This window comes from Macrobrachium nipponense, chromosome 23, assembly GCF_015104395.2.
Source record: "Macrobrachium nipponense isolate FS-2020 chromosome 23, ASM1510439v2, whole genome shotgun sequence".
In the NCBI taxonomy this organism is placed as follows: domain Eukaryota; kingdom Metazoa; phylum Arthropoda; class Malacostraca; order Decapoda; family Palaemonidae; genus Macrobrachium; species Macrobrachium nipponense.
In genome coordinates, this window is record NC_061090.1 from 10685813 (window position 1) to 10702057 (window position 16245).

The 16245-nt window shown below is 47.7% G+C and overlaps 2 protein-coding genes across 2 annotated transcripts in view; one reads left to right on the forward strand and one right to left on the reverse strand.

Moving 5' to 3' along the window:
• The window catches only part of LOC135198613 (transcription activator BRG1-like), a 264106-nt gene that overhangs the window by 119343 nt on the left and 128518 nt on the right, over positions 1–16245 (forward strand).
• LOC135195697 (ATP-dependent helicase brm-like) overlaps positions 367–16245 on the reverse strand; it is a 34104-nt gene continuing 18225 nt past the window's right edge. Inside the window, exon 4 of the mRNA XM_064222100.1 lies at positions 367–570. Within this exon, the coding sequence (XP_064078170.1) occupies positions 367–570 (204 nt within the window). The remainder of the gene's footprint in view (positions 571–16245) is intronic.

Sequence of the window (16245 nt, forward strand, 5' to 3'; positions counted from 1 at the left end):
TTGGAATGTAAAAATGTCACATTTCAAATTCCTAGTAACTTCCAAAATCAATTAATATTTTTCAATAAAAACTATGCATTGCATATTATCCTATATAGAACTATAAAATGAAACTAAATCCTGCCTGTTTTTGCACCCATTTGGAAAAAAATTTGAAAAAGAAGGGGTTAACAATAAAAAGAGAGGGGACATACACCTTCATCCTTATGTTCTTGCTTCTTACAGTTCTCATTTAGAGATCTGATATTTCAATTTGTTTCATGACTTATCTCTACTACATATTACTAATACAGTAAAACTAAATCTCTGAAACATATCAGTTGAAAACAAGTACATTAAAAATTATAGGAAAACTTTCAAAATACATTAACACACCTGAGTAAGTTTGCAATGATGATTCTTCATACGATGACCCTCATCGATTATCATGTATTTCCAGCGCAGTTTTGAAAGTACAGCTTTGTCTTTAATAATGTATTCGTAAGTTGTCAGGAGGACATTCAATTTGGTGGCGCGCATCTGACTCTGCACAATTCTTCGAACCTGTGGTGACCCTTTGTACGTCACAACCTGGGGAAGAAATAATGAAGACGGGAAAATTAATTAACTGATATCTCAAAACAACTGCCAAAAAGGTCAAGGTGCATTAGAGCACCAATACAACAAAAGATACATAAGAGCATCCAAACAAAAAATTACTATTTTTAATTAACTTTTATTTCTCATAGCTAACAAGCCTGAGGTCTGGCACCAGCTACCAGCTGGAAACTAGTTTAAAAAACACGACAAATTTTTTCATCAATTTGTATTTTTCAGAGCTAACAAACCTGAGGTCTTAAGTATAGAATAACTGTCAAGCGCCAGCTGGTAACCGATTAACACAATCAAAAATTGTAAAGCAAGGAATCTGTGAGACCTGGCAACTCCTGCACGTATGAGGTGATAGCTGGTCAGAGACTGCGCACCAGAGCTTGTGACGCTTCAGTCATTTCCCAACCCAAGAGTTATAATAAAAGAGAGGGGCTGCTAGAGGTGGGCAGTAAAACGTTAAGACCTCGGGTTTGCTAGCGATGAAAAATACAAATTGATTAAAAGTTTGTCATTTGTTCATATGCGGAACAGACCTTTGGTCTTGACAATAGGACAGAATTATACTGGTGGGAGGTACAAGTATCCTAAAACCGGCTGGGAGTTAACCCACCTGCCCAGCCTTTCTAGAAGAACGAGTTCTAAAAGTGGTTCAATGTTCGTGAGAAGACAGAAAACCAATATCTAATAAATCAGCCAACTGGGTTGAAATACAATGATATATGAGCAGATTCATTGCATCTAGGGAACCAAAGAAAATTCTGACTGTTCATATAACAAACCATATTAGCCACAGGGGTTTGCTACTGAATATAGGGTTTGATTATTTAAAAAACAAAGCAAAACAACTATCAGTATGACTACCTTACTCACCTGTATCAGACCAGTACAGCATATGACCTTTCTATTCCTCAACCCACCTGTAGGAAGAAGAAAGAAATGAAGAGAAAGAAAAAGGCCAACCAACTCTCTCATTCTCTCTTCCACATAATCATCACAAGTAAGATACAAAACTGCCCTGTGAAGAGCACTGGGTGAATTACACAACTTGTTGGGCAGCCACCAGAGGGCCCAAGGAAAACGTGTTCAAAGACCTGTGGGCAACATCTCTTGGGTAAAATGAAGTGGACATGGATTGACACAACCAGTTACCAATGTTCAAAATTGTATGAACAGCAAAGTTCTTCTTAAATGCCACAGAGGAACTTATGCCTCTGATGTCATGTGCTCTAGCCTGCACATACTCATCTTGCACACAGCTGACGAAGATCTTCTGAAGTAGCTGCTATGCAAGAAAGTTCCCTCATTCAAAAGAGATACTGGGCAGACTCAAGACATGAGGATGGCAGAGAAGGTTGTGCTAAGGTAGAATCTCTCTCGAAACTGCTGAGAGGAGAGAAAAAGACACAGGAACTACTCTGTTTGGGGCCACAAGGAGCTGCTACAGTCATCCTGAGATTTTAGAGCCCATTACTCTGTTCAGGACATGACAGAACAGACAGAACAGAGAAAATGCATAAACTCCCAAGTTGTTCCCATTATGTAGAGGGGATCCTTTGCCACAGCAAGCGGATCTGGGACCATTCAACAGTACACCTCTAGCTTCCTGTTGAACCGTATACTGAAGAGGTCTAACATAGGTCTTCTCCAAGTAGACAAAGGAGACAATAGGAAAACCCAAGGGAATGTCCTATGACAATATGCTCTACACAGATAAGTTCTAGTTACATGCAGTCCATGGTTATTAGTGGACTCAGTTAATGGTGATCCAGTTTTAAGGCGCTGCTCTTGTGGCATAAAATTGGCAATTTATGGCATCATAACGGGCCGAGTTTCGGTTATCGGTGCCATAATGTGCCGATAATAGCGTTATGGCACCACAACATACATAACACAGGCGCCATTAACGGAAACTCTGCGCTCTAAGCACCATAAATTGCAGTTTTGGTTAATCACGGTTTTTGCTTGTCAGCACCCCACTAAAAAGAATCCCCTCCGAAATCCAGGGACTGCCTTTACCCTACTGTCAACTTGTGGAATGTCAAAGGAATTTGCACTGTAGACACAGATGTCCTCGCACTGCTAAAGGAATGTACATTTCCAACTGAGGAGACATCCTATCAGATCATCTATGATGACATAAGTTCAGTATGCTACCCAACAGAGAAAATGCCCTATGATGATAGGACACTGACCCAACGCCCATTTCTTTGACTTAGGAACCACCACAGCAATGTTCCTGAACAAGATAGCACAAAGCTAAAGATGGATTTTAACTCCTGCAGACAAGAACAACTAGGATATGAGGCACAGTACTGGTCTGGTCACTTGGATATGTAAAATTAGGCTAAGTTAGGAATTGTACCCAACCTAACCTACCCCAATCCCAAACTCTTGAAGAACAGGAAAATCCTCTTCTTGCAGAAGTCATGACGCAGAGGAACATGCTCCAGGATACTGAAGAGCAGGTCTGATAAAGATAGGTTCAAACCAGCAAGGTTAGGCTAAGAACTCCAATACTTTGGCTAGGCCAGGATGGTATAGAAGGTTTGAACTAGATAGACTAGGCCTAGAACTCAACCACTTAGGGTAGGCTAAGCCGGTAAAGAAAGGTTTGAACTAGCTAAACTGGGCTAGGCTAAGAACTCAACCACTTTGGCAAGGGTAAAATGACAATTTGTCGAAAATTGCATTTTTCCTAACTATACAAACCTGAGGTCCTTTAACAATAGGAAGTAGCTAGCGGCAGCTGGAACGGTCGTAAGCTTCGAACAAGGGGAAGAACGGTAGTTAACTGCTTGTCCGACAGTCGCGCGCCGCGCGACTGGGAGGTAAACAAATCACTTTTGCTTTTGGCCCATGCAAAATACGCAGAGTGAGGGGTGGCATGAGGAGGACTATATGTAAAGGACCTCAGGTTTGTATAGTTAGGAAAAATGCAATTTTCGACAAATTGTCATTTGTTCCGATACGTAATACAAACCATCGGTCCTTTAACAATAGGAAGACTCACTTCTTGGTGGGAGGAATCTGAGTCTTTTGATGAACAGACTGGTGTTCGTCCATCCCTGGAATGCCTCCCTGGTCGTAAGAGCGAGGGAGGGATCCAAGCCTCTGTCCGATTGATCGGGGTGTGCACCGCAGGATCAATGGTCAGACCTCTGGCCGAGTACTAAGAGAGAGGGCAAGCGTATCTCTTCGTACCAGCAAGCAAGAACTTGTTCCTGTTTGCAAGAGGCAACATAAAGTATGGGTTGTCTCAAACTGGCATCCACTTCCTCCCCCTTGTTGGAGGAAGTGGTGGATATACGCTCCTATCCCTAGTGAAAGGGATAGGATGGGGCTCTGTTGAGTAGCTCACCTGCATCTTGTCCTTATCCAGCAGGGTGACGACCGTGTCCCTCTAACCACAGGTAGAGGGGAAGAAAAAGATCGGAAGAGGAGCCAGTCACACTCTCATCCACTCATCCATTCTTACTGGTCCACACCAGGACCTCGATGCTGTTCAGCTGCGAGGGTCTGGGTTCGCTACACAACGTGTTGAGCAGCCACCACGGGTCCCAAGGAAAAAGATCCAAGGACCTGTGGGCAATATCCCCGAAGGTAGAAGGAAGGGCATGTGGTCTGGTTGGACCAGACCCCTGCCTTCAGTACCTGCGCCACGGAGTTCTTGTGGACAAGGCAGCATCTCCTTCGCATCGAAGGCGGTAAAGTCCATTAGGGAGGGGATTGTGAACGACTCGAACCAATCGTCAGGGACCGAAGGGTTCTGAGTCTTCGCTACGAAGTTCGGTACGAAATCGAGCGTCACGGATCCCCATCCCCTGGATGCTTGACTTCGCAGGAGAAGTCATGCAGTTCCTCAGAGGAAAAGAAGGAAATAGTCGCATGACCTATCCCTCTTCTCTACTTCGGTGATGTCCAGTACCCATACTGGTCTGTCCGTTTGCCACGAAGTCTCTCGCATCCTCCTATCCCCATGCAGCGAAGTTCTCGGTAGTGGATAGGACACCGACACTCCATGGTGGGTGTCAATGGTATTGGTACTGTGACAAGCTATTAAAACGAAGTAATGGTTGCTTTGTAACAACCGAACTAAGTCAACAGCGTAGTTCGTAACTGACTCGGGCGCTCTGACAGCTGCCGACTGACTGCGTTCGGTAGGAGGCAAGTTGTCAAAGCATCCGAGTAAGTCACGTGACCTTCGCCTTTAAAGGGTTATGCCGAGAGACCAAACAAATAATGTATTTGTTTGTCACCAATGCCGGACAGCGAGGTGATGATTCTCTTAAGGCATGTGCCCCACAGGCGAAAGTCAATTGCCTTCTAGAGACCGAGGTCCCTGAAGGTAAAACATCTCATGGTTGTTGAATCTCAGCTAAGGAGAAGCAACACTATGTACCGTTGAAGACGAAGGTAGATATTGAATGCAACCTACGTCTTCACAGATGAATCGAGAGAATTGGATTCTCAAGATTCATAACCTGTGCTTACAAATGACTGAAAACGCTAACCGCTATTTCATTGCTGTCCGGTGAGAAGTCGTAGTTTGCAATGAAAGCGGGGCGTTCTTCAGTAATGAAAACACAGGGGAGAGCGCCTGAAGAACTGCTTCTCATGGGCTGAACATTTGGAAGTAGAGCTGTCAGGTCGGAGAGTAGGCGATGTCTTCTGACACATCTTGTAATTCGGGTTGAACAATGAACAATTGTACACCTACGAATACGAGATATTTTGAAGACAAACTCAGATGTCTGCAAAATCATTCGCATTATCGCAGTGCGATGCAGCGGGAGACTTGTACAGACTTCTGTTACCGTGCGGTAAACAGAAAGATGAAAGAGTCCAAGAGATATCTCTGTTGAAAATTCTCGCAATGTCGAAGGCGATGGAATCTAGCGTCACAGCAGTAGATGGTCCTTCATTATTGCGAGAATCCCCGTTAATCAGAGACCTAAGTCCATGATTGTTGGGCAGAGATATGGTTCGGTAGTCAATCAAAGCAGGGGAGAGAGAGACATACATGACAGCGCATCCCGGAGGCCCAGCTGATACTGAGCTGTTGTCAGGCAGTTTCAATACGCAGTAGTTGAGCCTGAGCTCTCGCTGACTCGTCATCCTGAGTTGCCAGGTAATCCATTATTCCACGAAGGAATGCGTTCGGCTAGAACTACCGAGCATAAAGATATGCTCGAGCAATTATATTTAGGCGAAACGAATTTCGGTAAATATAAAAGTTGAAATGGTGTTGTCGTGACAAAACCATAAGTATATAAAATTGAAACTGAAAACTCCTGGGAGGTTGCAGGCAACCCCGAGTTGCAGTTCAATTAGAATACTTCTCTTATAAGTCGCAATCCGTAGATTAACTAGATATGCGCCTACCCCTCGGACAATTCAACTGCTTAGTAGAATCATGTCGCGAGGTTAATATACGTAGTATATTTGTAGGATTCTGAACAACGATCTCCATCCTAAATTCTTTCTTCAAGAAAAACAAAATAAGGATTGGAGATCGACCACCTTCGTTCTCTATGAAAGAGAGTGAAGGAGAAGTCTTCCTCGAAGGAAAGCTTCAATGGTGAACAGAATACTAAGACGATAGTTCAAGCCAAACTGGATATTCCGTCCGATCTCCTCTATTCCAGGTTGGTCGCCTACTGTGAGATAGTTCTTTCAGCAGCAGTCTTTCTTCCCCCAATGCTAGAAATTCCAGGAATTCGAGCATAGGCGAGGTTCCCGATTATCGTGTAACATATCGGGGATTCTCGTCTCGCTCACTTTGGACCGTGGTCTCGCATAAGTGTTTGGAGATCGTAAAAAACTCGAACACTCTGAATGCGCTAGAAATTCCGTAGAATTCTAAGCAGTCTGCGAAACCCCCACCGAATTCGTCAAACGATATCTGCTGGTTGGTCCTCTCAGGATTCCCGTAGAAATCGAGAATGGGGCAGGATTCCTCCTCAACGACCGGGGCTTACGTCAGGTAGGACCCGAAGGTCCCCCCGGTAGCGCAGTCCCGAAAGTGGGATCCTACAGAGAAATCTCTGTAGGATCCCTCCCCTTTCCCTCGTAGCCGTAAGGAGAGAGGGAATGGGGGAGGAATTGGATACTCGCTCGCCTTCCCAGTGGAACTAGCAGTTGGAGAAGAGTAGGAGCAGCCATCGCCTTGCGGCGATGGCCTCTCAGAGTCTGGGAAAACGTATCGTTAGGAGAAAAACGTTTTCCCGCGGAGGGTTAAGAACTCTACTGTAGGTAAGGGTCTGCCGCCACTGTGAACGTCGTCTGGGTGGGGCTGATCGACACCTGACAGGAGAGAGCCGATACCGTCCTCCGACTCATTCCAGTCCTCGTCGAGGTCGAAACCTCTCAGGAGGACCGAAGGAGTATTTAAATACGGTGTCCGAAGACACGTAGAAACGCGCTGTCGCAGTTAGAGGAGGTGGAAGTAGCTTGATCGACCGGCCAGAACTGAGAGAGCCTTCTTGTCCGGAGACGAGAGAGACTGATTCGAGACAGAATCGGCAAGCTCCGATCGCGGCAGACCCACCGTCGGTTTGGGTTCCCTCTCGGGCCCCAAAACGACTCGAGCAGAGACGTGGGCTCTGCTGGTGGGAGCGGCAATCCTTCCGCAAGGTCTTTATGCTGACGAATCAGCTTAATGACTTCTGCAAATTCCTCTGTATCTCGGGAGTAACCGCGTCTTGCGGAGTAGGACCGTCCAGTCCCTCCAACAAGAACAGATCCCGAGATACTCCTCCTTCAGAAGGAGGAAAAGCGGCAGGCCCCTGACGGTCGCCTCCAGCTACTTGCGCGTATGTCCTGGTCGGTCCTAGAACCGTGCCTGGTCCATACGGTGTCATAGCGGGATCGCGAGCGGCGCACCTCTCGCGATCACTCATAGGTACCTCGCTCCTCCCGGTGTAGCCCGAGGAGGTTGAAGGTACAGGAGAGGCAGACCTGACGCTCCCGCCTAGCTCGCTGGCAGGACCAGCGTGCTTGGAGGGTTGCTGCTGATCGTCAACCCGCGGTGGCGATCGAGCAGCAGGCCTAGCCTTGCCGCTCGCCTGGGGCGAGAGGCTCGGCTGAGAACGTCGACGCTGATCTCTAGCGTCAGGCGAGCAGTTGCTGGTTACCGTCTCCGCCCGGTCCCGATGGGAGCGGCGTCAGGTGACCTGCTAGACTCGCTGTCGCGGGTGGGTGGGGGACCGACCGGGGCGAGCGTCACTCTCGGCGCGTTCTAGCCGGCTGATACCAGCCGTGGCTGGTACCGACGGCCGCGAGGACCCCTTCCTCGCCTCAACCCGTGGCTGGTCAGCGACCGTCAGTTCAACCCGAGCAGCCAGCTGGTCGCTGCGAGAGCGTCCACTGGCCTGGCGAGAGTCGTCTGCACGACACTCGCCAGTCTTCTGCTCCGCGCTTCGGTCTTGACGGCGAGCGAGCTCAGGTGTCAAGACTTTGGCTGGACGGTCTCCCGCGGGAGACCGTCCACTCGGTACTTCTCGCTAACGAGAAGCCGAGGCGGATCCTGGTTTAGCGGCAGAACCGCTAGAACCAGGCGAGGAAGTGCCAGCCGAAGCTGGTACTCCTCTGGTCCCCGTCTTCTTCTCCTTGGTAGAAGAGAGGCGGGCCCTGTTCCGAGGGAGCAGGAGGACCAGCAGAAGAGCTCCCCGAATCGCCGGAGCGAGACGGGCCCTTAGAAGGTCCCAAAGGAGCCTTCTTAGGGGGGAAAACCCGGGTTACCAGCTGGTCGCTGCAAGAGCGGCCGCTGGCCTGGCAAGAGTCACCTGAGCGTCTCTCACCAGCCTTCTGCTCCGTGCCGCGTCTTGGCGCCGAGCGAACTCTGGCGCCGAAACTTGGCTGCACGGTCTCCCGAGGGAGAACGTACACTCGGGATCTCTCGCGAACGAGAGACCGAGCCGGAACCTGGCGTAGCGGCATCGCCGCTAGCACCAGGCGAGGAAGTACCAGAGCTAACCGATACTCCTCTGGTCCCTGTCTATCTCTTCCTTACGGAAGGGGAGACGGGCCCCGCTCCCGAAGGAGCAGGAGGACCAGCAGAAGGACCCCCCGTCCCACCGGGGGGTGGGACGGGCCCTTAGAAGTTCCCGAAGGAGACTTCTTAGGGGGGAAGGCAGCCTTCTTCTTCTTCAGCTTATGGGCCTTAGAAGTCGAAGGGGAAGAGGCAGCAGCAGACGATGAAGACGAAGATGACAGCTTCCTCTTCCTCGTCAGCTCACGCAGGACAGTCGTCAGGTCCTCCATCCAGGCTGGAGCCGGGGCTATTGCCGAAGCAACACGGCCCGACTGCACCTGTCCGGAAGGACCTGGGGACTGGGGAAGACACACCGTGGGCAGGACCAGCATGGACAGGCTCAGGAACCAGGAGCGACAGGAACAGCAACCAGCTCAGGAGCGGCAGGAACAGCGGCAGCGGTAGACCCAGAAGGGACAGCCAAGCCAAAACAGCGGGAATCACATCAGCGGCAGGTACGGCAGGCCCAGCGATTCGCCTCGTAGAATCATCGGCAGCCAGCGGAACCTGGGTACTGGCGCCGGTCCAGGGGCGAGCTGCTGGAACAGCGGAAGTCTGGGGCAGGCAACACGAAGAAAACAGGCGGCGGCGGCGGCAACACCCCCTCGGTACGGCGGCGGCCCTAGTAGCGGCAGACGGCGTCACCGACACAGCATGGGGAGTGTAGACCAGGAGGGGGGGGAGCAGCATAAGCGGCCGTGGTAGTAGTGGAGACCGCCCCAGACCTCGCTAGACGCTGCAGCAGCCCGTGGATGCTAGGCACGCCCTGCCGCCGCGGTGGTCCATACCTGTCCAAGGTCGTCTCCCACGGATGTAGCACCTGCGGTAACATAGATAGATTAGTAAGAGGGGTTCCCTCAAGCACGGGGGGAAGACATGCCCCACCCCGAACGCAAGGAAGACCCCAAATACAAAATACAACGAAGAAGCTGAGCGGGGGGCAGGAAGGAAGACGAAGAATCGGATACCAAGGGAGTCGCGGGAGAGCTTTCCAACGACTTCCTGGCAGACCTTCGCTTCCCCTACCCCCGCACAGCAGTGAAAAGTAATATGAAAATGAAACAGAATACTGCCCTTGCGATTCACTTCATAGAACTTAAAGGGGAAAAGATAAATTCCCGGGTAAGAACGGAAACTTGATCCAAATAATATGATGCTATCATAAAATATATATGAAAATGAAACAGAATACTGCACTTGCGATTTCACTTTCACATAAAATAATCGTAAGGATCAATTCCCGGGTAAGAACGAAAATTGATCCAAATTAAATTTCATGCAAATAAATAAATGAAAATGAAAGAATATTGCAATTGCGAATCCACTTTCATTGCATTCTATTATACAAAATAAAAGGCTCGTGCCGAGCGCAATCACACTCTCGGTAACGAACGCACAGGGCAAAAATATAATGAAAAGAGTACTTACATTTTTCAATTACACACTTTCGCCCAAAATACATGACTCGGCGCGAGCGCGCCCGCCCTCGGCACCGAGACATAATTCAAGGGTTCAATTCATGAAAAGAGAGGAAATCGCCGCATCTACGGCGATAGCTCCATGTTGGTTCATAATTAAGTAATGAAAATGAAAACAGTGTACTTACAGTTTCATTTTCAAGTTAAACAAACCATTAGTAGAAAACACAATATAAACAAAGCATACGACGATGAAGCGGGCAGAGAGCGATGACGAACACGTCCTTCACACCCGCGGCCGAAAGCAAAAGTGATTTGTTTACCTCCCAGTCGCGCAAGCAGTTAACTACCGTTCTCCCCTTGTTCGAAGCTTACGACCGTTCCAGCTGCCGCTAGCTACTTCCTATTGTTAAAGGACCGATGGTTTGTATTACATATCGGAACAATTGGTAAAGGGAAGTCGTTCCTAAGCCTTCCTTAATTTCGGAGTCTTCTTGCTCTACACTCAAGTACCTAAATATTTGGGTAGGTCTGATACGTCAATTTATTCAGTTAGAAAAAAATTCTACTCATAAAAATGCCTTGTATGATTGGAATTGAACCCTTCTTCGTAAGCATAAAGCAGGATGGTTCCACAGAACTTCACTGTAAACAAACCAACCTATTGACTAACTGTAACTATACTTTAGGACAGAAAGTCGAAATGTTAGGTCAATATTCTTGTAGGAACAATGTTATTGTCATGATACAATAAAGTTTTATGCATACTTACCTGGCAGATATATACTTAGCTATAGACTCCGTCGTCCCCGATAGAAATTCGAATTTCGCGGCACACTCTACAGGTAGGTCAGGTGATCTACCGCCCCGCCGCTGGTGGCAGGAATAGGAATCATTCCCGTTTTCTAAGACAGATTTTCCCTTCCACCTGTCTCCTGAGGGGAGGTCGGGTGGGCCATACACCGTATATATCTGCCAGGTAAGTATGCATAAAACTTTATTGTATCATGACAATAACATTTTTATGCATTCAACTTACCTGTCAGATATATACTTAGCTGATTGGCACCTTTGGCGGAGGGTAAGAGACAGCTAATTTACTGAAATAGGCAGGAAACAACATATGTTGTAGGTAATAAAATTAAAAACCTTGATTCCTACCTGTGTTAGCGAAAGACTTCATGGCTACTGCCTAGGAGCCCGTATCGCTTCAAGAGCCTCACCGAGGTAGTGACCTCATGCTAAGAGTTCTTGATGGTCTGTTACAGGGGTCTTACCCACTTACGCTTCAGAACCTTAGGATCTTTGTCAATGGGGTCCTATCCACTTACATGACAAAACACCTTGCCTATTGGCATGATCATAGAGCACGACACTAATCCCGATCACCTGATCCTAATTGGGGTTAGTAGTAGATTGAAAGGAGTCATCCCCGAACAGTCCCTTTCAAGCAACCCACAACTTAACAACAATATTAAAAGTAATTATTAAAAATATAAAAACAAAATTAAGGATCAGCGTCTGCTCCATTTCCCAGCATAGTATCCGCTGATACATAAGGTCCAAGAGAAAAACATTTATCGTATACTCTAACATCCTTTAAATAGTGGGATGCAAATACTGAATTGCACCTCCAATAAGTTGCTGCTAAAATGTTTCTCATGGACATATTCTTCGTAAAAGAAAGGGAAGTTGCTACAGCCCGGACTTCGTGAGCTTTTACTCTCAGCAGCTGTAAAGAGTTCTCTTGGCAATCCCTGTGAGCTTCGGTAATTACATTTCTGACAAAGAACGCCATAGGTCTTTTGGGGTTTCTTACCGAACACCAAAGACTTTGTCGACATCCCTGAAGCTGTGTCTTCTTTTTTAAATAGAATTTTAAGGTCCTGACTGGGCAAAGGGACCGATCCAACTCTCTACCTACCAGAGAAGAGAGTCCCTTGACTTCGAAACTTCTAGGCCAAGGTTTAGAAGGGTTTTCATTCTTTGCTAGGAAAAAGAGATCCTTGGAAAGAAATAACAGCAGAGTCTTTTTAAATCCCACCCAGATAGTCCAAAGCATGCAATTCACTGATCCTCTTAGTAGTTGCGAGAGCCAACAGGAATGGAATTGCATTTGCTAGTAAGATCTCTGAATGAGATTTTATCTAGAGGTTCGAACCTGTCCGAAATCAAGAATTTTAGGACTACGTCCAGGTTCCAACTCGGGGGAAATAGACGATCCTCAATCCGTAGTCTCAGAAAGACCTGATGAGATCATGAAGATCCTTATTATTCTCCAGATTCAGCCCTCTGTTTTCTAAAAACAGCTGAGAGCATGCTCCTATATCCCTTGATAGTGGATACGGCCAATTTGGATTCTTCTCTTAAGAAGAGGAGAAAATCCGCGATTTCGGTTACGGAGGTATTGGAAGAGGACAGCTTCTTTGACCTACACCATCTACGGAAAACTTCCCACTTTGATTGGTAGACCCGCAAGGTAGAGGCTCTGCGGGCTCTAGCAATTGCAGTTGCCACTTTCTTTGAAAAGCCCTTCTCACTCTGACCAGTCTTTCGATAGTCGAAAGGCAGTCAGGGAGAAACTTTGGATGTTTTTGTGGAACCTCTCGAAGTGGGTTGTCTGAACAGATCTGTCCTGTGGTAGAGATCTGGGAAGTCCCCACCGTCCATTCCAGTACCTCTGTGAACCAGATTCGGGAAGGCCAAAAGGGAGCAATCAGAGTTAGTCTCGTTCCCTCTGATGCCAAAAATTTTTTTTTTTCATCAGTACTTCCCCCAGCAATTTGAATGGGGGAAAGGCGTAGGCGTCTATGCCTGACCAATCCATGAGGACGCATCGATCGCCGTGGCTCTGGGATCTTCTTCTAGCGAGCAGAAGTTGTCTATCTTCCTGGAGAGGAACGTGGCAAACAGGTCGATCTGGGGTCTTCCCCAGAGGGACCATATTTGTCTGCCAGACTTCTGAGTGGAGCATCCACTCTGTCGGGAGTACCTGGTTCTTTCTGCTCAACCTGTCTGCCCTTAGGTTTTTTACTCCTTGAACAACCTTGTCCAGTTAATAGATCTCTCGCTATTTCGTTCAGTGAGAAAGAGTGAGTTGCCCCCTTGATTCCGGATGTAAGCCAGAGCTGTGGTATTGTCGGAATTGACTTGACTACCACTCCTCTGACTTCCGCTTCGAAGTATTCCAGGGCTAGATGAATAGCCAGGAGTTTTCCTTCGCATTGATGTGCAGAGTAGTCTGTGGTTTGGTCCAGGTACCTGACACTTCCTTTGGGACCCAGTGTTGCTCCCCAACCTGTTTCCGAGGCATCGGAAAACACACTTGGTGAGGGTTCCGAATCAAGAGGGACCACCCCTTCGTTCTTTGCTAATGGGGTTAACCACCACTTCAGGTCGGATTTTATCCCCTGTTGAATGGGAAAAACGTCTGACAAGTCTCCTGTCTTTTGACTCCACATTTGTTTGAGATAAAATTGCAGAGGTCTGAGATTTAATCTCCCTAGGGAAATGAACTGCTCTAACGAGGAAAGGGTGCCCAGCAGACTGAGCCATTCCCTCGCCGAGGTCCGTTCTTTCCCTAAGAAGTTCGAGATCTTTTCTAAGCCTCGAGCAATTCTCTCTTGAGATGGAAACGCCCGAAAACCCGAGAATCCATCTGTATCCCCAGATAGACTATGTTCTGTCTGGGGATCAATTGTGATTTCTTGAGGTTCACGAGTAGTCCCAGAGATTTTGTCAAATTCAAAGTCTTCTCCAAGTCCTTCAAGCACTGACGTTCCGATTTGGCTCTTATTAGCCAATCGTCCAGATAAAGGGATATATTTATTCCTTCTAGATGTCGCCATCTCGCAAGTTACGGGTTCAGTTAAAGCTTGTGAAACCACATGAGGGGCCGTAGACAGGCCGAAGCATAGGGCTCTGAATTGGAATACTTTTCCCTGCATCATGAATCGGAGATATTTCTTCGATGATGGATGCAGGGGGACATGAAAGTAAGCATCTTGTAGATCTAAGGAGACCATCCAATCTCCTGGACGAAGAGACGCAAGAACCGATTTTGATGTTTCCATAGAGAACTTTGTGTTCTCTACAAATCGGTTCAATGCGCTCACATCGAGGACCGGTCTCCACCCTCCCGAGGATTTTGGAACCAGAAAAAGACGGTTGTAGAATCCTCGGGAATGCGGATCCCGAACCACTTCGATGGCCTCCTTTTGCAACATCTGTTCTACCAGTTGCAATAATGCTTCTTTCTTGGCAGGGTCCCTGTATTGGGCTGACAGTTCCCTCGGGTTCGTTGTCAAGGGAGGCCTGTCTCGAAAGGGGATCATATATCCCTTCGTTACCACTGAAAGGGACCATCTTTCTGCCTGTCTCCGAGTCCATTCTTCGGAAAATTTCCGAAGTCTGGCTCCTACTGGTGCTTGAAGGACTGGTGTCTCATTTTGCTTTCTTGATAGGTCTGAATGAAGACTACCTCTTTCTGTACTCCTCTCTTCTTAAAGGAGGGTCTGGTCGAGGAGCTCCCTCGAAAGGGCTGTTGAGGAGTACGATTCTCTCTCTTATCAGGCACCGAAGTTCTTGATTTCTTTGCAGATTGGGCCAAGAGATCTTGTGTGGCCTTTTCTGTCAAAGAATGAGAAATGTTCCTTACTAGTTGTTCAGGAAACAATTGGTTGGACAGAGGAGCATAAAGAAGAGATGACCTCTGAATGGGAGTAACTGCTTTCGTCAGAAAGGAGCTAAATAAGACTCTCTTCTTCAGAATTCCAGTTCCAAACAGTGAGGCCACCTCTCCTGATCCATCTTGAACCGCTTTGTCCATGCAGGACAGTACACTACAGAGGACTTCTGGACTAAGAGATTCATTCTCTTGAGTCTTTTTGGCCAACACCCCAAGGGACCAGTCTAAGAAGTTAAAAACTTCTAGACCTTAAACAATCCCTTGAGGAGATGGTCCAACTCAGAAGTCCCCCATGTGATCTTTGCTGATGACAAGGCTTGTCTCCTTGACGAATCCACCAGGTTTGAAAAATCTGCTTCGGCAGTGGTAGGGAGAGCTAGACCCAGTGATTCGCCCGTCTCGTACCAAATTCCCTTCTTTCCTGATAGTCTGGAAGGAGGGCAGGCAAAGACTGTCTTCCCCGCCTTCTCCTTGGATTTAAACCAATTTCCTACGAATCGGAGACCCTAATCATGAAATAATGGTTGGCTTCATTTTAATGAAAGATGATTGCTTCGGGACCTTAGTACTTGTATATAAGGACTTTGGAGAAGGAGGAGCAGTCGGGCTTAAAGAGTCCCCAAACTCTTGAAGTAAGAGGGCTGCCAGTGTCTTGTAGTCTGACAAGCCTGGAGCCGAGTGGTCTTCAGAGTCCGAAACTTCTTCCAAATCCAACTCTATTTCCGAAGAGGATTTCTTATTCTCCATAGGAGACGGGTCTCTTGCCGTATCTGCCCCACTCTCGCAAGAACGACGACCGCCTGTGCGATAACTTGCATCCTTACGAGAGATAGGTTGATCCTGCAAAGACGACCTTATCCTTCTCCTGGCAAGAGTGACGGGCCGCCTGTGCGACACCTTTCTCTCCTGTCAGAGGAATGATGTCCTCTCCTATCACTTTCCCCGGAACCACCTATATCCTAACAAGGGCTACGGCCACCCATGCGACACCTAGTTTCCCTGTCAGGTAAAGGTTTATCCTGCCGAAAGTTAGACAAATCCTCCTGGCTTAATTGTCTTTTGGAAGAAGTCCGTCTCTTGGATGTCACTTGTGGCTCATTTCGCCAGGTTGGCGCTCGTGGCTCCTTGCGCCAGGCTGGCGCTTCTGGCGCATTGCGTCGGGATGGCGCTTCTGGTGCATTGCGCCAGGCTGGCGCATCTGGCGGCTTCTGGCTTCTTCTGAATCGTATAGAGCTTCTAGCGCATCTGGCGCATTCTTCGTTCTCATCCTAGTAGAATCCGAAACTTTCGTTTCTTCTTTCCTTCCCTTCGTTTTCTTTATCGGAAGGAAAGAGTCCTTTTTTCTGGGAGTCTCCGTAAAAACTCCTACTAAAGCGGAAAGCTGCTCCTGTACATTTAGGAGAATCTTCGCCGCAGCATTCTCTTTCTCCTTTCCTGATTCAGGTGAGGGAGGTCTAGAAGAGGAAGGAGAGACCGATTTACGTTTCGGAACTAATTTTCTTTTCTTCCTTTCACAT